This window comes from Pyxicephalus adspersus, chromosome 5 (assembly GCF_032062135.1).
Source record: "Pyxicephalus adspersus chromosome 5, UCB_Pads_2.0, whole genome shotgun sequence".
Classification (NCBI taxonomy): domain Eukaryota; kingdom Metazoa; phylum Chordata; class Amphibia; order Anura; family Pyxicephalidae; genus Pyxicephalus; species Pyxicephalus adspersus.
The window spans coordinates 129965435-129986717 of record NC_092862.1 but is presented as its reverse complement, the minus strand read 5'-3'; the positions used below and the strand labels follow the sequence as shown (position 1 = coordinate 129986717).

General features: G+C 36.4%; 1 protein-coding gene across 1 annotated transcript in view; it reads left to right on the top strand.

The window, feature by feature from the left end:
- The window catches only part of GPR158 (G protein-coupled receptor 158), a 124763-nt gene extending 103758 nt beyond the window's left edge, over positions 1-21005 (top strand). The window contains exons 6-11 of the mRNA XM_072412708.1: positions 4691-4800; positions 8876-9114; positions 12216-12354; positions 14177-14282; positions 15497-15643; positions 17902-21005. Coding sequence (XP_072268809.1) covers positions 4691-4800; positions 8876-9114; positions 12216-12354; positions 14177-14282; positions 15497-15643; positions 17902-19707 — 2547 coding nt within the window. The 3' untranslated portion in view covers positions 19708-21005. The remainder of the gene's footprint in view (positions 1-4690; positions 4801-8875; positions 9115-12215; positions 12355-14176; positions 14283-15496; positions 15644-17901) is intronic.
- The last annotated feature ends 278 nt before the right edge of the window (positions 21006-21283 follow it).

Genomic DNA, 21283 nt, shown 5'->3' with positions numbered 1-21283 from the left:
ACTTACCCAGCCATTTTCTGCCTTGTGTGTCTGTGGGGCGGAGGCCATTTTGGTGCAGTAGCAGGGATTTTTCTGCAAAGGTCAGAAATGCCCATGCTGATGACTAGTGATCTGATAACTGATGGGGTAATAGTCAAGAAGCAACAGAAAAGATGAATGTAGAAGAATCACAGATCCAAATAATAAATGAAGCATTCAATGCATTCATTGTAGGTCCTCAAGTACAGCTTCCTCTCCAGCGAGGAAAACAGTGAGCACCAAATCTCACTCTGCATCAGATCAGTCTGAATCATCACAAGCAGACCTACCTATTGGACTCCAGATATACAGCCATGTGGCCATAAGTGTAAGCACAGGAAAATGCCGCAACAGGCAGTGCTATTTTGCAGGAGGAATTCAATAAAAATGTAAGTTTTACAATGTATTGCTTAGGCACAGTCACAATCTTTTAATGCTACCCATTACTTAAAAAAACCCCAAACATTTGAATCCGGGTCTATATAAGGAATTTTGTAGAGGGGGAGTAAGGATTGACATACCATTGTTTTAAAAATGAAAGACATTTAAGTTGGTTTGAGAGATTTTCAAACTTAGAACATTTTCTGCAGAATTCAGGATCAGCCCAGCTACCCCAAGAAATGCCAATTAGATGAGCCAGATATATAAATGAAGGTACCATCAAAAAAGATATGAGTTCTGCTGCCATGTATACCTGCTTTAAGACCCGTGGATCGTTCAAGTTTTTGAATGTTGTACTAGAAGCACAGCTGGGCATCTTAGAACATGTGGAGCTTCTGTGCAGGGATTAGCAAAAATGCACTCACTGTGTGTGTTAGGCCTGAAGCAGCCTTGTAGATAGTTCTCATGAAGATCATGACTGCAACCCTACGGCAGAATATCCAATATAGAAACTTGTCTAGCGAATGTCTGGAGAACAGCAGATGTGTTAAAAAAAAACTAAAGTAGAAGTACCAGAGCTGCAGATATGTCCAAATTCATTTACAGTTTCATTAAGTGATGTTAATGCAAACTGTCAGCACACCACATATTGCTAATACACCAAATGCCACATTTGTATTTACATATTTATTATCTATTTATTACAACAGAGTGTTATAAAGCATGGTGTATCCATTGATTTATTACTTTTTTGCTATGCAAGCCCACAAAAAGGCGACATCCACTTGGAATATACATCTATATTATATATGAGTGTATATATATGAACATGTTTATCCCAATTCCAACCAAATCATTTTTAGTTTTATTTTTAAAAAGATCTACAAATGTTTGAAGCTTGTGTATGTTTTCATTGTGAGATTAGTCAAGACAGGAAGTGAAATCATTTTTTCTTCACCACTGCCGTGGAGGGGTTGATGTCACAGATTCCAGTTTGCAATGGGTATTTTGTTTTGCTTCTTCTGAAAAAAAAGTTTGGAGTGGAAGAGATGATTATAAAATGGCCTGAACATAAGAGTTGGAAGGGTTTAAGTATCAGGCCAATATCCAGGCATGGAGGCCTTGTTTATATGTGATATGTTTCTTAAATTTGACAATACTATATAGTAGCCCCAACATTGGGCCTGATTTAATAAAGCTCTCAAAGGCTGGAGAAGATACGCTTTCATTAGTGAAGCTGGGTGATCTAGCAAACCTTGAATAAATCTTGTCCAGCATTGAAAACATTTGCTAGCAACTAACAAATGATTTTGAAGAAATCAGTTCCAGGTTTGCTGAATCTCCAGCCATGCAGCGCTTTGTTAAATCAGGTCCAGTGAACTGAATGTTCTATCTATTGCAAAGCTATAGGATCCAATATAATGTTCAGAATTCAAGAATTCTAGTTTTTATTGCGTCACATGCATGTTCTTATTTAGTATCCTTTATTTCTGAGATTCTCCATTTTGTAATACTTTTGTGAAACTGCCTTGATGAAATAATATTTATTTTTAAGCTTTTATACCTAGAGTAGTAGCACATTTCCTTCTTTTCTTGAGCTGCAGTTCCTGTAGCTTGAGGGTCTCAGTAGTGATATGATGCAGGGTGCAGACATCTGATACAACTAGAAGTGTTTGATACTGAGAATATACAGTGTTCTCCCCAGCCGCTTTTAACTGGGCATACCACTCAGCACTTTTCAGTAACCACCCAGCATTTTTTAGTGGTTACTGAAAAGTTGGGTCACAATACAGGGACCACTACCTGCGTACAGCGTCTTCCCACCCAGCTTAAAAAAATCTCGGGATAATACTGTTATATTAGACCTTTCAGCTCTGCAAGATTGGTAGAACTGGAAAGCTGTAATAGCAATCTTTTCATACTGCTAAATTGTCATAAATAGTAGTATACATCATTAATTTGAGTAATAAATAAGTTTTGCCTTTGATTTACTTTTTCAAAGATACCCTCTCTATAACTTACAAAACAACAACTTTTTTTGGGAGAGTGTGCAGATTCCCCCAAATTTCTTTAAAATACTTTGATGTGTCTCCTTGTTCACAGAATCCTACATGTTTACCATTTTTTTCATTCTGCCTTGTGAGATAATGCTTTGTAACCACTTTTTTCCTGCAAAGCTCCACTGAGAATAATTTTTACATTTTAGAGCAAGTAGGCTATTAGTGAATAATTAAATACCTGGTTTATTATCAATTAAACACAGGTGCAATTGGACAGTGATGTAAAAGTTATTCAGTGTTTAGTCACCATAAGATAATGAAAACTGAGATCAATGAATAAATAAGTGTACAAACAAGCAATTGTACAAATTATTGCAATCAAACTTTGACCATGGTAGGTAATAAATTAGGTTCGTTTTATAGCATGCAGAACACGATTTTTATACTTCTTCTACCCTGTGCTCCACTACTGCTCCAATCTGCTGCCATCGATCTGTCTCTGTGCAGAACATTTTGTTTAGAGTAGAAAAGTGTTAGGGTCACATTAGACAAGCACTATACTTACAGCAAATTCAAACTAAAACAGAATAAATAACTGGGCTGGGCTGCGGACGTCCTGCTGTTTACTACCACCCACAACCACCAATGCACTAGGGAATAATAATAATAATAATAATAATAATAGGGAACTGATTCCTATTTGTCACCATACCAAACAACAACTGTGGATAATTAATGAACCTGAATATCAATATACCAATACGACACTAGGAAAGATGAGAGAAAGATATGCTCCAATTTCTACATCCTGCAACCTGGCACAGATTGGCTGATGAATAATATAGGGACACATGATATAGTATGAAAATAAAGTATTGAACACACATATTTTTACTTTCCATTTAATTATACTTAAATATTGACTCCTTTATACTTTACATCCAGACCCTATAATACGGTTTGTGAGTCCTAGGGATGTACCAAACCTACCGTCCCTTGTCTGTTGTGTACAATTTTACTGCAAATATATGTTATTGATCTCGTGATCCCCTGAAGAAGCCTAATAAGGTGAAACGCATCGGGTACTGTGAGATATCCTTGAACATATGTCAATAATAAATTTGTACCAAACAAAACAAATTGAGAATAATAGATATGTTTGTGTCAATATGTATTGTGTTTAGAATAGTTGGTCTCTGTTTAGAGTCAGGATCATTTTAAAATGTTTCACTATTAAATATATACAAAATATTTGTCCTTGAAAAGCCTGTCTGTTTCTGTCGGTACATTTACCTATGTATAATACGAGCTGGGCATAATTTTATAGAGCTACATAATTAGAACCTTCCTAAATATCCTTTTGAGACGTAAAACTGAATAAAACAATTAAAACAGTAACGCATTAGGCTTAAAAAATTGGTAGTTCATCTATTGCCTAGTTGGTATAAAATGAGGGTTATGCAGCTTGGGAAATATCTGCACTTTCATTTTTTATTTATGACGAATGTAATTGATCAGAATGATTGGAGTTTATGTAACATGAATGTGAAGGGTCTCTGATCTAGAAATATATTATCTGTAATCAACAACAGTTGTTGTTGTTGACTAATGATGTCTAACACAAAGACAACTTAAGCATTTTTGTCCTTTGGCCTCCATGTGCTGCAATGCTAAACAGTTTAACAGATGCTGCAGACAGAAAGTCCAGCCAGGTCATGTTTTTCCTGCAGCTTAATTAATGTATGAAGCATTATTTCAAAGAACAGGGACCTGAAGAACTCTGGTCTAATTAAAAAGCTGTGTATAGTTTAAACAAAATGAGCTTTTGATATTCCTAAATATAACCAACAAAAATATTTCCTTTGCTTGCAATTAAGTACCTGGTAAATTGGAACAAAACACCTAAAATGAGCCTTTAGAGCAGGGACCAGAGGGTCACTAAGGTGTCAGAAATCAGGGAGTAAACCACCAGCAACAAAGTGAAAATAGCAGAATGGCACACAAAAAATATTTTCTAATTAGTACCATAAATATATTAGGGACATCATGGTCTGTTTTAAATGTGTGCACATTATCCTCACTATAACATGCAAGAGTCCAATGTTAGAATGCCTAAAAAATGTATGTATTTAGATACCATGGATACATACATTTCAATGCCTTAAGATTTATTTTCTATTTATTAGTTTTTAATTATTTTATTTATTTTATTCTATCATAAAAATAAATGGAAATAAAAAAAAATTGTCAAGTTTTCTCTTTATTGATGTCAGTTTTTTGGTTTGAAACAGGTTGTGATCCTATACTTTGAACCAAGCATATTCCGATGCATATTGCTCAGATGGGTTCGGCTGCTGGGCTACGCTACAGTCTATGGAACAGTAACACTCAAGCTTTACAGGTATACACCGTGAGTTGTTATTGTGTTCAATTACAAAATTAAATCCGTTATGAAAGCTGGTGTTCATTGAATATCCACGGGTATTCATTTTTGCTGAACCACATTTCATTTCTTAAAATTGCAACCTGAAGTGCCCAAATTAAACCAAAAACCCATTCTTGCAGTTGTTATTTGAAAAAAATAACCTATCCTAAGTTATCTTAGTCACAAATCTAGGCAACAGATTCCATGTTACCAGAACACCAAACCAAAAAAAAGGACTGCCTGATGAATTGGGTTCCTTTGTAGTCCTCAAACCTTAATGTTTTCTCCACTACTTCTACTGGCTCTGCTAGGGACATTACAGTAAAGTTGGATTGAGAACGTTTGGGTGTACCATTATTTTGAGATCTATTTTTAAATTATCAAGGTGCCAAATAATTTAATACTACAGCTCCCTTATTTATGATCCCAGGTTCCTAGTACCATAAGGCAGTGGTCCCTAACCTTTTGGAGCTCGTGGACCGCTAAATCTACAGACTCTGAACTGCGCATGCGTGGTCCGGAGTCCTGTGTCACTCAAAGGGGAAGAAACTTCCCCCTGAGTGACATCATAATGCCAGAACCCACCCACTTTCCCATCGCAGGTCTGAGTCTGCAATCTGTATAATGGAGATGATCCGCAGCTCTGGCTAGTGCGCCCCCCATGCGGGTTCCTTTCCCTGAGCCCGGCCGAAGCCGCAGACCACCGCTGGTCTCCGTGCTGTTGCAGCTCACCTGTCAGATGGCCGCGGCCCACAAGTGGGGGTTGGGGGCCCCCGCCATAAGGTATGCTGATGGGTCTTCCATTTGTGATGAACCTATGAAGGAAATACATAGGCAGACATTTCCTACATTGCATTTCAAATCAGTAGAGCCAACACAGCAATATATTGACTGCTGAAGTTATATGCAAATTTGCAATTTTCTTGCAAAATTTTGCATTGCCCCTCCACTTACACCTTCAAATATGACCACACTAAACAGCAGCTGAAGATGAGTCTCTAATGGCTCCATCTTCTGATTATTTAGACATTTGGTTCCAACTAAAGACAACCTTACTCAAGTTTTTTATATTGCTGCGTTTTAGTTGTCCAGACAAAACATAATTAATTTAGGGCAAATCTGGTAAATTTTAACTCACTAAATCCAAAAAAATGGAAAAGTAGAGGTTGCTGTAAAAAAAATAGTTATCAAATATGTATATTTAGAAATATTTGGATCTTAAAATATATGGAAAGATTTACAGTAAAAGTCAAGGTTGGTCTGGTTCCACTCCGTCACAGACTTCCCTGTACGTCAGCCTAACTTAAGGGGTGGGATGAAATTATTATTATTCAACTCAACTTACTTTACAGTAAAGTCAAGATTTGCATATCAATGTCCTTCAGTTTACATATTGTTTGCATAGAAATAACCTTTTGTTTTTTTAAATTAAGAGCCCATGCGACATACCATGGGACTATACTTTCTTCTAGGCATCATCTTCTAGGCAGGATCTCATAAAATACAGCGTTAAATGGAATAGGCCAACTCCATTCACAACCCATTTTTGGATAGAATTTAGGAGGATTGGTCCATAGATACTTACAGTAACTTTAGCTCTGTGTCCACTGAGTGAAGTATTCATTTATATGTATGTTCATAGGGCTGAGCAGCAGACAACAGGTAAACAGGTCCCAATACATTTAGTGTTGTTTTAATGATCTCATATTATTATTTGATTTTTATCTACCTGCAGTTCAGGTTTAAATAACTTTTTATTGTCAAAAACATGATTGTTTTAATGAACCTGACTGTAATGTGATCAGCACTATGGACATTACCAAACCCAACGTCTCTTCCCATTCAATTTAGGCCAGCATTAGTAGAATTCCTGTGTTAATGGTAAATTGTATGCTGTCTGACTTATTTTGCATTCATCAGCGCATAAAAATAAATTTGCATCGGTAAGATGAATCATGCAAATATTTAGAAGTGATCCCATGTGAAACATTTTCTGCATGGAACTGCTTCATTTATCAATTCTTAGTGAAGCAAGCCCTCAGTCTAAAAAGCCTATGAACGGCATATATGACTGAACCGATGAATAGATTGTAAATGTAATTATTTTGTAATGCCAAATAACATTGAAAAGGTCTATTAAAACCTAGATTGTAGTCCTAAAGCAGAATATTCTACGCTTTACAAATTTGCAAAACAGATATTTTTAGGCAGCTGGTGAGACTATGCTCCATTAAATTTCATCATAAGACGTTCCAGCAAAATGAGAAAAAATATCTATATATAGTCTGTGAGTGGGAATGAAGTAAATCAATATCCCATTGCAAGTCACTTCTGGGAAATCAGTGCAATGTGTCATACCAGTGTAATAATGCCTCAGTAGCTGAAAGTAAAATAGCAATCCCATTACCTTTACAGCAAAGTGATACACAACAATAACGGATTACAATATTCAGCTAGTATGTAACTGCTGACTTCTAGGAAAGGGCAGTGTGACTGTAAAACATCTTTGTTAATAATGTATGATGTATGATGTGTCCAACTTACTAAACTTTCTGTATTTTCCTCTAACAAATGAGCCTCTTTTTATTGTTGGGGCAGGTTAAAGGTTTTAAAGTGACACCAACTGGTTTCTGGCAGGAAAACACACAAACTATTTTCAGAATGCACCAAATGCACATTCTTTTATTAAAAAGTGACAACCCCTTCCTATTTTGCCCATGTAAAATTGGCCACATTACATGTTTCAGAAGGACCACCATATAAAAAAGCTTACAAATATACTTATATTATACCCATCATGGTGCCTAAGCCAGAGGGAATCAAAATACCAAGATTTTTGGAAAGCTAAGGATCCCAAATCTTACCCAAAATTTGTTTCTGCATTGTACTAAAAAAACCTATAGGATTTGAAGTATTGAGCATTTCTTTCTTGAGTAGACAGAAGCCTAATACAGGCTTTTTATTTAGGTTGCTTTTTTAATATTTCACATTTACATGCAGGCAAAGCAATCCACTGAAAGTAATAGTTGCAGGAGTGGGGACAAACTCTTATTCTGCTAAGAGTGCAATAAAAATCTTCTATATATTTTTTGTAAAGGGTTTGCTCAACTGATAATGACAGTATACTAATTACATTGGGCCAGGTTTATTAAAGCTTTCGAAGACTGGAGAAGGTAAACTATCATAGGTTTATCTGGGTGATCCAGCAAACCTGGAAAAGCTTTTTTCAAATAATTTGCTATTTGTTGGCAAATGTTTCAGTCTTGGACCAGATCACTTCCAGGTTTGTTGGAGCACCCATGTTCTTCCAAGATAGTCTATCTTCTCCAGTCTGGGAGAATTTTAATATATGAGGCCTATTGTGACATAAAAAAGAAAAACACGTACCGTGAACAATATACTCTAGATCAGCCTTTCCCAACTGTTTTACCCTGGAGCAACACTTGATATAATTTTCAGAACCCCTACCAAAACCCCTTGATAAAATCAGTTATTTGGGGTCATTAAGTAAAAGTTCACTGATGGCCAACAGGAAGAATTTCCTTATAGTGTTAGCTTGAATACCATGCTTATAAACAACTAAAAACATCATAGATGGTATGCAGCTGGTTCTACCAAGTGGTGCTGGCTCAAAATCTATGCAGGAATCGTCAAATAGGATATCAATCAATGACAAAACGGGGGAATCCTTGGAAACCTGTTGAGGAACCCTGGCTAAGAATGGCTGCTCTATATTTTATATTATAAAAACATAATAAAAATATGTACTGTATATACAGTATGTTACATTTTATTACTCCTATATTAATGTTGCATGGTCCTGTTGACTAGTCATATTTCTGGGCTAGGATGATGAAGGAAAAAGCAAGTCTTGGATTTTATAGGCAACAATTTGCCTATGGGTTTAGTATTACTTTAATAAATATCTGCAGTTGCAAGATGGTAAATAGCATAATGTCTATTATTTTGCTACATTTTCTATTTCTGTACAATAATTCTATAAGTAGTCTATCATTAGATGATAAATGATTCTTATATTTTGTCTCTGCAGGGTTCTGAAAGTGTTCCTTTCTCGTACTGCCCAGCGAATTCCTTACATGACCAGCTGTAGGGTCATGCGAATGATGTCTGTTATTCTTCTATTAGTGGTGTGGTTCCTAGTTGCCTGGACATCTGCTGTGTTCCAGAACATGGACCGAGACATTCCTATAATTGTCCAGGGCGAAACATCTGACCACCTTGTGTTTAACTTTTGCCTGATAGATCGATGGGATTACATGATGGCAGTTGGTGAGTAGCTTAGTAGAATTTTTTCCTTAATGGAAACCATTAAATAAGGTTTTCCCACATTGAGACTGTTTTATTAAAGCTCTCCAAGACTGAAGAGAATACACTTTCATCACTAAAACTAGTTGATCCAGCAAACCTGGAATGGATTTCTTACAATCATTTGTGATTTCAATACTGGACTAGATCCATTCCAGATTTTTTGGATCACCCAGGTTCATTAATAAAAGTGTATCCTCACCAGTCCTGGACAGCTTTAATAAATCAGGCACATTGTACTTATTGTTCTAGACCAGTGTTTCTCAACCTTTTTAATATGGAGGAACCATTGAAAAAACATGCAGGTCTTCAGGGAACCTCTTCTGTAAATACTATATCCACAGTTTACAGTACAGACGCCTGGTCAGCATGAAGTTTGTCTTTTACATTGCTGACCATTGATCATTGCTCCGTTGCAACCATTGGAGAAACCATGGTTAAGACACACTGTTCTAGACAGTAGGGCCAGTTCAAAAAGCTCAACATTTTGAGAATAAAAGTTTATTTATCTGTTCTTATTTCCCCAATATTTTGTGTTTTTTTTACAGTTTAGGGATGCATGAGCAACCGAGAATTTTAAAGTAAAGTTTAATCTTGCAGCGAATCAGGCCTTTCTCGCTTAACAAAAATGTAAGCGAGAACGTCCTTCTGATTCGCTGAGAGGTCAAGCTCCCGCCAAACGGAAGGATTTCCAGGGCTGCATCATGCAGCTCTGGAAATCCTCTGTGATCCCCGGTCACTAGAGGTTAATTAACCTCTAGTGCCCCGGGAATCGCACACTCTTCTCAATGAATGCAGCCACATTTGCTTTAATAAGTCAGGGCCATAGAGAGAGTTTGGCTAAGGTTGAACTGTGGTTGACACAACAGTTGCAGGTTTTAACCACACTAAAAAGGGCATCCGGAAGTGGCTAACAAAATTAATCAACAGCATAAAATGGATTGAGCCAAGTTCAGTGGAAAACAGGAGATGTAATTCCTGATTTTTCTTGTACTGACATCTGCTGGTGATGTCTGGTTATGCAGCAGTTGTGAGCACTAATGAATTTGAATGGTAGGATAGTGAATTTGCTGAACAATGTACATGCCAGTTTGCTTAGGGTCATTTATATTTGATTGAGCTGCCAAATGTTCAGTTCCCTGGTGCCTGTGTACTGCAGCAACAAACTGCCAATCAAAGTTATTGATGGAAACAAGCACAAGTTCACCGATCCGGCTAGTTTTGTTCTGAACTGTTAGTACATTGTGAAGTTTACACATTAGTATTCCATTACAAGCAATGCTACAAAGTAATTTTAATTTACTTATCTTGAAATGCATGTATATGTTAATACCATGCAAATGAGCAGCTACAGCAGTTACAAATTCCCGAAATCTTTTTTTATTTAAAGTAGGACACTTGATTAATTTTCATTATCTCAGCAAACACATTAAAGTTTGAGACACGCTTAAAACCACTTTTAAGCTTTGTTCTTTGATAATGTGCTCTGATCATAATGAACAAACACTGCAGTGGATTGGGATTACAAAAGACCAATGTCCCGGAAAGAAAAATATAATTAGGAAAAAATGCATTCAAAGTATTTTTAATATATATATATATATATATATATATGTATATATATATATATATATCCTGTATATGTTAGTATCACATTTTGGGTATAGTTGACTTTTATCTCCTGGGGACTCGAACAGTGAGATCTATGACCATGAACTTCCAAGCATGCCAGCTGTAATGCTGTTAAACAGAATGCAATAAAAAGTAAGATGCCATGGCTAGAGGGGCAAACTGACATACTCGTTGGGTGTGATTTAGCCAACCAGCATTGAGTCACATCCAAAGGAAATGGTGCAAAAAGTTTTAAATCCTTTAGCCATGAGCAATAAGTGACCACTTTTTATTACTATCTTGTTTGTGTACCTGTTTTGCATTATTGTTGCGTGTAACTGCCCCCCCCCCCCCCCCCCCCCCCCCCCCCCCCCCCCCCCCCCCCCCCCCCCCCCCCCCACTGGAACGGTTAACACTAAACCTCAGCCATGCTCCTGGGATCTTAAATTGGAAAAAATGAGAGCAAGCAGCTGTTGAGGGACAGGCAATGTCTCTTCTGCAATAATACAAATAAACCTTCTGTGGAATCTGTCTGCCAGAATTAATGAACTCCACTGAATATGAGCAGGAGTAACATAATTTTGGCAAGACCAGTCAAAATGTCTGAAGATCCCAAACCTGGAAAAGTACCAGGTAAAGTTTATGACACCACCAAGGGAATGTAGAGAGGTCAGTTTAACTGCACAGCTGTTCCAGGAGCAAGAATGCATATGCACTACTACTATACATGCACTCATTCACCTTGGAGCTATCACAAACTTTTGGAGAATACAATGCTCATGTATTCACTTTGCGCCTACAAAGCAGTATGTCAATATTCTGTAAAAAAATTATATTGGCTTACTGTAATCCTCAGCAAGTAAATCAAGGCTCTATTATTTTTTTTAAATCCTGACAGTCATATACTGTGCATACATCTACGACCATGGTGGATACATTGATGACTCCATACCAGTGCTGTTGCTTCTTCCATTTCCAGATAACAGTCTGAGTATGTCATTGACCAAGCTGCATTGATTACCTTAGGTTCAGGAAAGTGTTTGCCAGGAGTGCTGGAATCTTGAGCATTTCAAATCTTTGGCACCCATAAGAATTCACATATATGTTTTCAGTGTATTTAGATTTTGAGTTTTCAGTAGGGCAGGGTTAAAAGGGAACTCTTTCACTGACTGGGGCACTTGTTCTGGTAATAGAAGATTTCCTTTACTTCCTGTAGTGTCTAAAGAAAGTAAGAACAGAAAATTTCCCCAATGGACACAGAAACCAAAAACAGTTTTTTATGGTTATAGCCATTTTTTTCTGTACAGAAATAAAATTCAATATACAAAATTGTATCCATTTAGAGAACTTTTGGTTTCTGCTACAGCCTATTTTCATTTCAGAGTTCATTTCCTAATCTTCTGCAGTTCCCCTTGGAATGTTCTGAATAATTTTCTTGTTTTCTTCTCCTCCAGGTGAATTTTTATTTCTTTTTTGGGGTGTGTACCTCTGTTACGCAGTACGGACTGTCCCATCTGCATTCCATGAGCCACGCTACATGGCCGTTGCTGTTCACAATGAACTGATTATCTCAGCTGTTTTCCACACTATTAGGCAAGTGACTATAATAATGTTTTCCAGAGATAATGTTTTGTTACAGCATGTGAAGAAATGAGAAATCAATATGGGGTAAATTTATTAAACAGGATCATTCTGTCATGTTTGAGGAAATCTGACATTTGAATGTTCCCTGTTTTATAAATAGAGCCCTATGTGAGGGTTTGTGCATCACCCATATTGATTGTAGTATTGTAGCCTATGTAGTAAAAAGGCCTGCTTGACTGGAAACATTGGGCAGATTGGATAATTACTCATATCATGTAAGTCAGATATGTTGGAGACATTAAAATGTGTCTCTAAAACATTGAGTAAAAAATCCAATAGGGGGAGATCATATTCTAGACCTAGTTCTGACCAATGGGGATCATTTGTCTGATGCAAGGGTGGGAGAGAAAATGGTTCTAGTTCTTATCAGTTTCTTTGGTTTGATTTTTGGACAAAAACTGAAAATTAATTTACAAATTTTAGGTTTTAAATTACATATGTTACTGAAATTGGTAAAATTCAGTTAGCATCAATAAAGACTACCAACCTTGGGCAATGCCAAGGATAAATTAGCCATTATGGTTCATAATGCCAGGGTAACCTGGATAGTAAAAGAGAAAAGTGTACAAATAGGAGTTACAAAAAAAAAAATAAAAGTATATGGAAACATGCTAAGGGGACCAAAAATATTATCAGTGCTGTTAAACCACAGAAAGAGGAGGAAATGGGTCCCCCAGTTAAGAAAGAAAGGAATATGTGACAGTAAAAAAATACTATTGGATCAAATTAATTATTTTAAAGGAGATCTGAATGTAGCAAACCTTTTAAACAAATACTTCTAATCAGACATCTCAGAAGTAAATGACACAAGCAAAAAAAGTTGAAGGATCCAATTGGTTCTTTCTCAAGGTTTCTAAAAGCAGAGGTAGCAAAATAACTCAATCCTATTAAATGAATTGGTTCTAATGTTATTCATTCCAGGGTTCTAAGAGAACTTTGAGGTGTAGGTATTAGACTGTGACCAGGCCCATCTCCTCTAACTGGAGTTCCTGTTGTTCTTCTAAGAAGTTCCCCATGATTAGTGGACAGCTAATATTAGACCTATCTACAGACAATAAGCAAGAAGCTTACAACTACAAGCCAGTAAATGTAACATCATAGTAGTAAAAATAATGGAATTACTCCTAAAAAGAAAAATCAGTGATTATTTTAAAACACACAACTTGCTTGACCCAAATAAACATGGGTTTACTAATGTTCTTAGGTTTCTCATCGTCTTAAGGAACCCCTAGCAACCTTTGAAGGAGCTCTATGGTTTCACAGAACACTGGTTGAGATATGATTTTTTAACTATATACCATGTAGTAAAAATAGTTATGGTTTGTGCCTGTACCTTAATAGCTCCCACTGTTCAATACTAATAGTACAATCTTCCGTACTTTATATGCAGGTGCAAACAGTAGAGCCTTAAGGATGTAAAATTCATAAGCTAAATCTTTATACTAACCTTGTATCCATGTATAAATAGCTATAAAAATACTATTATAAAGGTGTCTTTCCCCAAACAAAACAAAAAAAGATTTACTAACATTTCATCACAATGTTGACCTCCAGTCTCCCCTCATGCCTCTTCTAAATATAATTTAGACATGCTGTATGAATATCATATGTTTTTATGTTGATAAACATCAGGAATATAATTTTTCTAATTTCAACTACTTTATTAATTTCTGAAAAGTTGTCTATATGCATATGTGATGCTTAATGATATCAATACAGAAAACTGTGTTTGAAAAAAACATTGCTAAGTATTCTTTTATTTTTATTTTAGGTTTGTACTCGCAGAAAAACTTCAGCCAGACTGGATGTTAATGTTATTTTTTGTCCACACGCATCTGACTGTGACTGTAACAGTGGGGCTGTTGTTAATACCTAAGGTAATACTGGTAGTAATTGGCAATCATTACCTAAAAGTACAGACCATTTAAAATGTAAGCCTTGTAATGCATATAGAGAGTGTAAACTACTAGACTGCACCTTTCTAACAAATGTAATCTGGTTCAAAATTTAAACATCAGGCATTGTTTAGAGGCACTAAGCTTAAGGTTATATACACACGTCCAATAAATGTCTTCTTAAAGGATCTTTCACGATCCTTTCCAACGACTAACAACTGCACGATGCATGAACGAGTGCTGTACATACAGCGACATTCAACTCTATAGAAAAGGGAATGGGGAGAACGACGGAGCGGCACTCCTCTGCGATCTCTCCCCTTCACTTTCATTACGATTGTTCGTCGTCCATCGCCCGTGGATCCGCCAGGACGGTTGTGGGGACGATGGACGAGGAGTGCTTTACACATGCAAGATTCTCCTCCAATATCGTCTCTGAGCCGATTATCGGACGAGAACTATTGCACGTGTGTACCCAGCCTAAGTCTGACATTCATCTTCCCTTGCTCCCCAGCAGTTACTCTGCAGCTTAATTACCCTACTACCCCCTTCCAGCACTAATCTGGTGGCCCTCCAGCACTCTATTTTCTAAGAAAATAGTCCTTAGTTCCTATTGAACAAGGGCAAGAACTATGGACAAGGTTAGCTTTGCTGTTAAGTTCCTGCTAAGAAAGGAAAACCGGGTGAGCTGAACTGCAGTGTAACGGATAGTAAAGAGTAGCAAAGTGAGCTAAACTAAGCTAAGCCATTTGTTTTTTATTTAAAAACAAGGTTTCTTTTTTTCTAATCTTGTGAGCTGACCATTGAGCCCAAGATCTGGGAACACCAGATTGTTGGAGCTACCACCAACTCACTAGCCAAGTGTATATTTGCTGTAGTAAGCTTTTGAAACTACCAACCTAGTTATAATATTAGCTCATCTCCACAGGTCACCCTGGATTAAAACAGAGGTAATATTTCAATAAAGGGTCACCAAGTAAGGTGGGGCTTCTGTGGGTATGTTGAGTCCTGATGTTACATGCAAAAATAATGATACAAAGTGACTGGATTTATCATCATTTCTGCTGGGTTTTTTCTAGCAGCTAATGTACGATGGACAAAGAAAAATTATTTTACCTTTATTTTTATGTTGATGATCATTATTACTTCAATTACTGTATTTGTATTACTTATATATTTTATTCTTATCATTTTAGTTTTCACATTCCCATAACAATCCAAGAGATGACATAGCAGCGGAAGCCTATGAAGATGAGCTAGATATGGGGAGATCGGGATCTTATTTGAACAGCAGTATTACTTCCGCATGGAGTGAGCATAGCCTGGACCCTGAGGATATAAGGGTGAGTCTAATTTGACCCCTACATTTTTACCTGTCAGCTGACAAAACTTAACTGTCATACTATGTAACCTTGTCCGCTTCCCTTCTTTGAACTCTGATTCCTCTGGAACAAGAAGGGAAACCAAAAACTTAGGTTCAAGTGGAGGATGCTTGTGACTAACATCACCTAAAATTTAATCACTATGACGTCATTACTTTTTACAACATTAAACAACTCCACCAATCAAATGCGCTGCCCTGCCCTGATACACATAACCGTCCGCTTCCCTTTCATGATCCCCATTTTAACTGTAATAGGGAAGTGTATGGAACATAAATTGTAGGTGCTAGTGGGGGACACTTGTGGCTTATATCCCCTAAAATGTAATCACTATAGCATTATACCCATCAAAATGCATTGCCTTGTTACACATAACTGTCAGCTTCCCTTCCTTGAACTCCAATAACTGGCCTACACATTGCTGGCTACTTACCTTCCTTAAACCCAAATTTCTCAGAAATGGGGAGATAAAGGGACCTGAACATGTAGTAGTAAGGACATGTTCCCCTTGGCTATCTGTCACATGAATGGGTTTCAAAGAAGGTTAGTGGCTACCTATACCAGACAGAGTTCATTATATTGTAATTATTTGATTTGAATGTTTGACAGGCCAGCACTGTATGAACGCATACGTTTTTTTTTCGGGGGGGGCACAAGCACCCGGAATAGGGGAGAAAAAAGTATAAATCCGGCCCTGCTTACTTCTGTCAATACAAGTTAGTTTGGTTTTTCATTGCAGCCACCTGATGACCTTTGGAGATCTAGCAGCAATGGCTATGGGGCCACTATTGGGGTCAGACATATTCATGTGAGCAGAGAATGTGCTTTTGTTTCACCTGGCACAATTAACACAATCAAGCTCCAAAAACCTAACCTATTAATGATAAACTTTATCATTAATAACTACACACTGAATGTTGGTTTTAGAGCACATGTTTTGTGGTCCCGTTTTTTTTGTTCAAGTGAATGCATTTATCAACTACACAACACCAACATACATGCATTGATACGGTATGCAATATTGCATGTATGCAAATTACCTGTTGGCTGGATATATGAAAACAATATTCATGTGCAATGTTTATTTCATATTTAGAAGAAACATATATTTTTATTACTTTTTAAGTTTTAGGTCCTGACCATAAAGGAAGAAAATATGTACACAATTATTTAACACTGAAATGTGTTTCTTAACCTAACCCCCCAAAAATAACTAAATAAAGCAACTAGTTTACAGCAAATTTCCACAAACTCACATCCCTTTTTTCATCGTCACTCTGTTCATCTGCCAGGAATCAAAAAAAAATCTTGTGTAAGTTACAAGTTATCCTATTTTTCCGTTGAATAAGGACTCCCCATGTGACATTGGTTATTGGTCTAGTGGTGTCACATTTTGTTGGTAACAAGATCCACCATAACTGCAGTAGTGGGTATTTCCAAGTCCCAATATGTTGCAAGTTATGGATGGAGTATAAAATAATTAAGACCCCTGTGTACCATCTGGGAGGTTTTTCTTCACTTCCTTTTCTAAGTACAGTTGCTAGAATATGAAACCCCTCATGTACCATTGTCTCTTGAGCTCACTGGAAAATTCTCATTTAAAATTTTAAATTCCCCATTACTTTTCGTACTAAAGACAATGATCATTGAGACAAATAAAGATGGTGAATTCCCCAAGCAAGGCAATCAAAAACACAGACAGTAAAAACATGATATCCAAACTCCATCCAATTGTAAAAACAATTATGGACTGACACACACTGTATCTTTTTATCTAGTTACCCCAATGATCAAAACAATTTCCATCACTTTTTGTACTAGAGAATGGTCACCAGGCTCCTAGAGAATGTAAATCTTCAAATTGGGACATAGACAGTAATACAACTTGATAGGGATTTTTAACATGTCCATACTCCGAGGACTCTATTTATAAAACAGGGATATGGACATTCCTTCAAACATTCCCTGGTGAGAATCTTCCAGGCCCATATGTTTCAATTGCAATAATTGATAGAGTTTTTTTTAAAAAGTATTTAATTTACATAAACCAAATTTATTTACCTAATGGACAGTTGACAATAGATCTGATATTGTTTCTATATTTATTGAGAAGTTAAGAGAGTTTAATGTAATAATTCAAGTTTCATGTGCACATTTGCAATTAAATCAGTCCACATGTGATATTTAAATTGTCATGTGTTGTGTGTTTTAAATTCTAGGATGAGCTTAAAAAATTGTACACTCAATTAGAGATCTACAAAAGAAAAAAGATGATTGCAAACAATCCCCATCTCCAGAAAAAGAGGTGCTCCAAGAAAGGTTTAGGGCGATCAATTATGAGAAGGATAACAGAGATCCCTGAATCTGTCAGTCGGCAATGTTCTAAGGAAGACAAAGATGGTGGGGATCACAGCAACCCTAAAAATAACACAAGTAAGAAAAAGGATCACCAGGATTCAAATGCTCACAATGCAAAACCCAAGGAAGATTCCACAAAACACAGGCCATTTTCACTGAAAAAGTCCCATAGCACCTATGATCATTTAAGAGGGCAGGATGACAAACCCAATGGAATTTCCACAGAAAAGATTGATGTGTCTGAAAGTTCTATACGTAATTCTGTGAATGGGAAAAAATTCAGTCACAGGGAGGCTGAAGAACTAGAAGCTGTTTCGGCTGAATCGGTGCCCTTGGTCTGCAAGTCTGCAAGTGCCCACAATCTTACTTTAGATAAGAAACCATTGCATCCAAGTTTATCTGTCTTGCAAAAATCGCTTAGTGCAATTGCAAATTCTAAGGAAAAAAGCTTAGGATTAGGTGAAAAGACAAAAAGCTTGGAAGACTCTGAAAAATATAAAAAAATGGAATCTAATGACACAGAAGGTCAAAGAGGCATGTCTTGTTCTGACAAAGAGGAGAACATAGATCAACAGCCTAGAACATCAAGCCCTATTGAGGAAACTCCAAAAAGTCTTAAGCCTGGTATAATGAAGCAACAGGCAATGAGTTTGACATTGGGGGAAGCAGATAGAGCAATAAGTGCTCTAGGATTTAAAGACAAATTTGATATAGAAGAAGTATGTCCTTGGGAAATGTACGATCTTACACCCACTGCTGTGCCTTCTGAAAATAAAGTACAAAAGCATGTCTCCATTGCTCCTTTGGACTCTGAAAAGAATCACACATCACGCTCCAAAAGCAAATCTCACGGTCGATCTAAGACAACAGAACAAGGACATCACCAGTCTAAACAGAAGAGTCCAGGAAAATCTGACCTAAACACAAAAGATAGCCAAGAACAGTACTTGAAAGATGAAAGTTCTAAAAAACATCATCCTGGTGATAGCGGAATAGCAGAACAAGAAGCACCAACAAAACAAACATCTTTTAGTTCACAAGATAAAGAACATAGAAAGAACCACCCCATCATTGATGGCATCTTGCCACCTCTAGATGGCCATATAAATTCTAATAACAATTTGCCACAGTCATTAGCTCTTCGGGCTGAAATATGCCCATGGGATTTTGAATCCCAGGACGAATTAAATGTAAAAACAAGTAAATCTTCACCTACCAGCTCTGGTTTGAGTCCTGCATCTCCATCTAAAGACATGCCAACATCTCCTTCAAAAATGAGGGGACTGGAAATGCCAGCAAAAAAATCTGCAAAATCTCCAAAAAAAGATGAAGGTCTTGAAAAAGAAAAAAGTCAAAATAAAAGTAATGAAAAAGAATTGGATCCAAAAAGCTCCAATGTTAAAATGGACAAATCCAAAAGTGCAGAGGTTTGCTCAGCGGTTGGAGACCACATGTTATCTGTTCCGGTAAACAAAGGTAAAAGTACCTCAAACCAACATGGCATAGACAGGTGCAAATTGGTGGAGGTATGTCCTTGGGAAACCCTTTCTACTTCACAATCAGAACAAGATACTGAAGCCACTGACAGTAAACTCAAAAAAACAATGCAAAAAACAAATATGGTGGACATCTGTCCCTGGGACTATCATAGCAATGATGAAAAGTAAAAAATAAACAGTGGCTGGTTGAGGTCCTTTAAGCAACAAAAAAAGAAAATGGAACTTTTTGTTTGATATATTTATTCCTGATAGCACTGCTAACCTAATGCATCCCAAAAAAGATACATTTTATAAAATGACTGGTGTCCTTTTCTTATAGTGTATATGTTTCTTGTACACAGTTGTGTCCCATGTTAAAGCATTCCAGATTGTATAATATTTGCAAATAACTAATATATTGTGACACAAAACATTTATGCAAATTTGCAGATATTGTATTGATATTGCAACCAAAATACCTGCTATACATTTTGTTTATAGAGTTTCTGTATCTTTTCACTTGGCTTTGAAAGCCACATATTGTACAAGAACTATTTTTTTGTTTGAAGTGGTTTATATTGTGATTTGATTTATTTTTTTGTTCACCTCAATATACTATTCAGTACTCTAGTTTGATACTGTTTTAATCAGGGTTTTCTTATTTTTAACAAAAGGAATGTTATAGTACTTGTTTGGCCTATATATAATATATATTTAGTGCTTTTAGCCTTAGATTTAGTAGAAATCAACTGGTCCTACCTAAGTATGAGTATGTGTAACTCAGAGGACAAGTTACTTATTGCCTATGGTTTCCTCAAGAGTCCATGAAAAGGAAGTATCAGTATTTTGGTGTATTTGTAGTAATTTGTTAGGGATCAGCTAAGCACCCATTCTTTGTCTATATTTTTCAAGCGTTTACATCTTACAGGAGAAATACTTGAATGTTTGACCATTATTATTTTACCTCTGGATCACTTTGTTATATTTTTATTATTCATAGAATAGGAAGAGAGATTGGAAAATGTAATCCAAAAAAGTAAGGAACAAAAGTCAAAGTGTAAAAAAAAGTGCCTGCCCTTATTTTTACAGTTTTACGTAGAAAAGTAGGGATTCACTTATTTTAAATATGTTACACTTTAATATTTTAATAAATGAATAGATAAGCAAATAAAGATTTACAAAATGCAAACATTATAATGGTAATTGCACTTTAATTTTAACTGAAATAGCTTTAAGTTCTACCATGACCCACTAAATACCCAAGCTTATATACCTGCATTGCATTACCTGCAATAGAGGAATTCATGAATTTAACAAATATTTATTAATTTAAATATAGTTCTTTAATGTCCACAGCATTTTTACACAAAACGAATATTTTTTTCTGCAAAATTGTATACGCCATGAAATAGTACAGAAGGTTTAAAGAGAATTTACATTGTGTGCAGACACAACCCTCTACCCCCCCCCACCCCCCCTCCATATGTTATGTATATATGGTGTTTGAATCTAAATGCATGAAATAGTACAGAAGGTTTAAAGAGAATTTACATTGTGTGCAGACACAACCCTCTACCCCCCCACCCCCCCTCCATATGTTATGTATATATGGTGTTTGAATCTAAATGCAGACTTCTTTTTAAGACTTTTCAAGATATTCACATGTAAATTACAAGCAGCTTTAAGGCAATAAATAGTTTATTGATTGATTGTTACAACAGCAATGATTTACTTGCTATAGGTTGAAACTTATGAACACTGAATT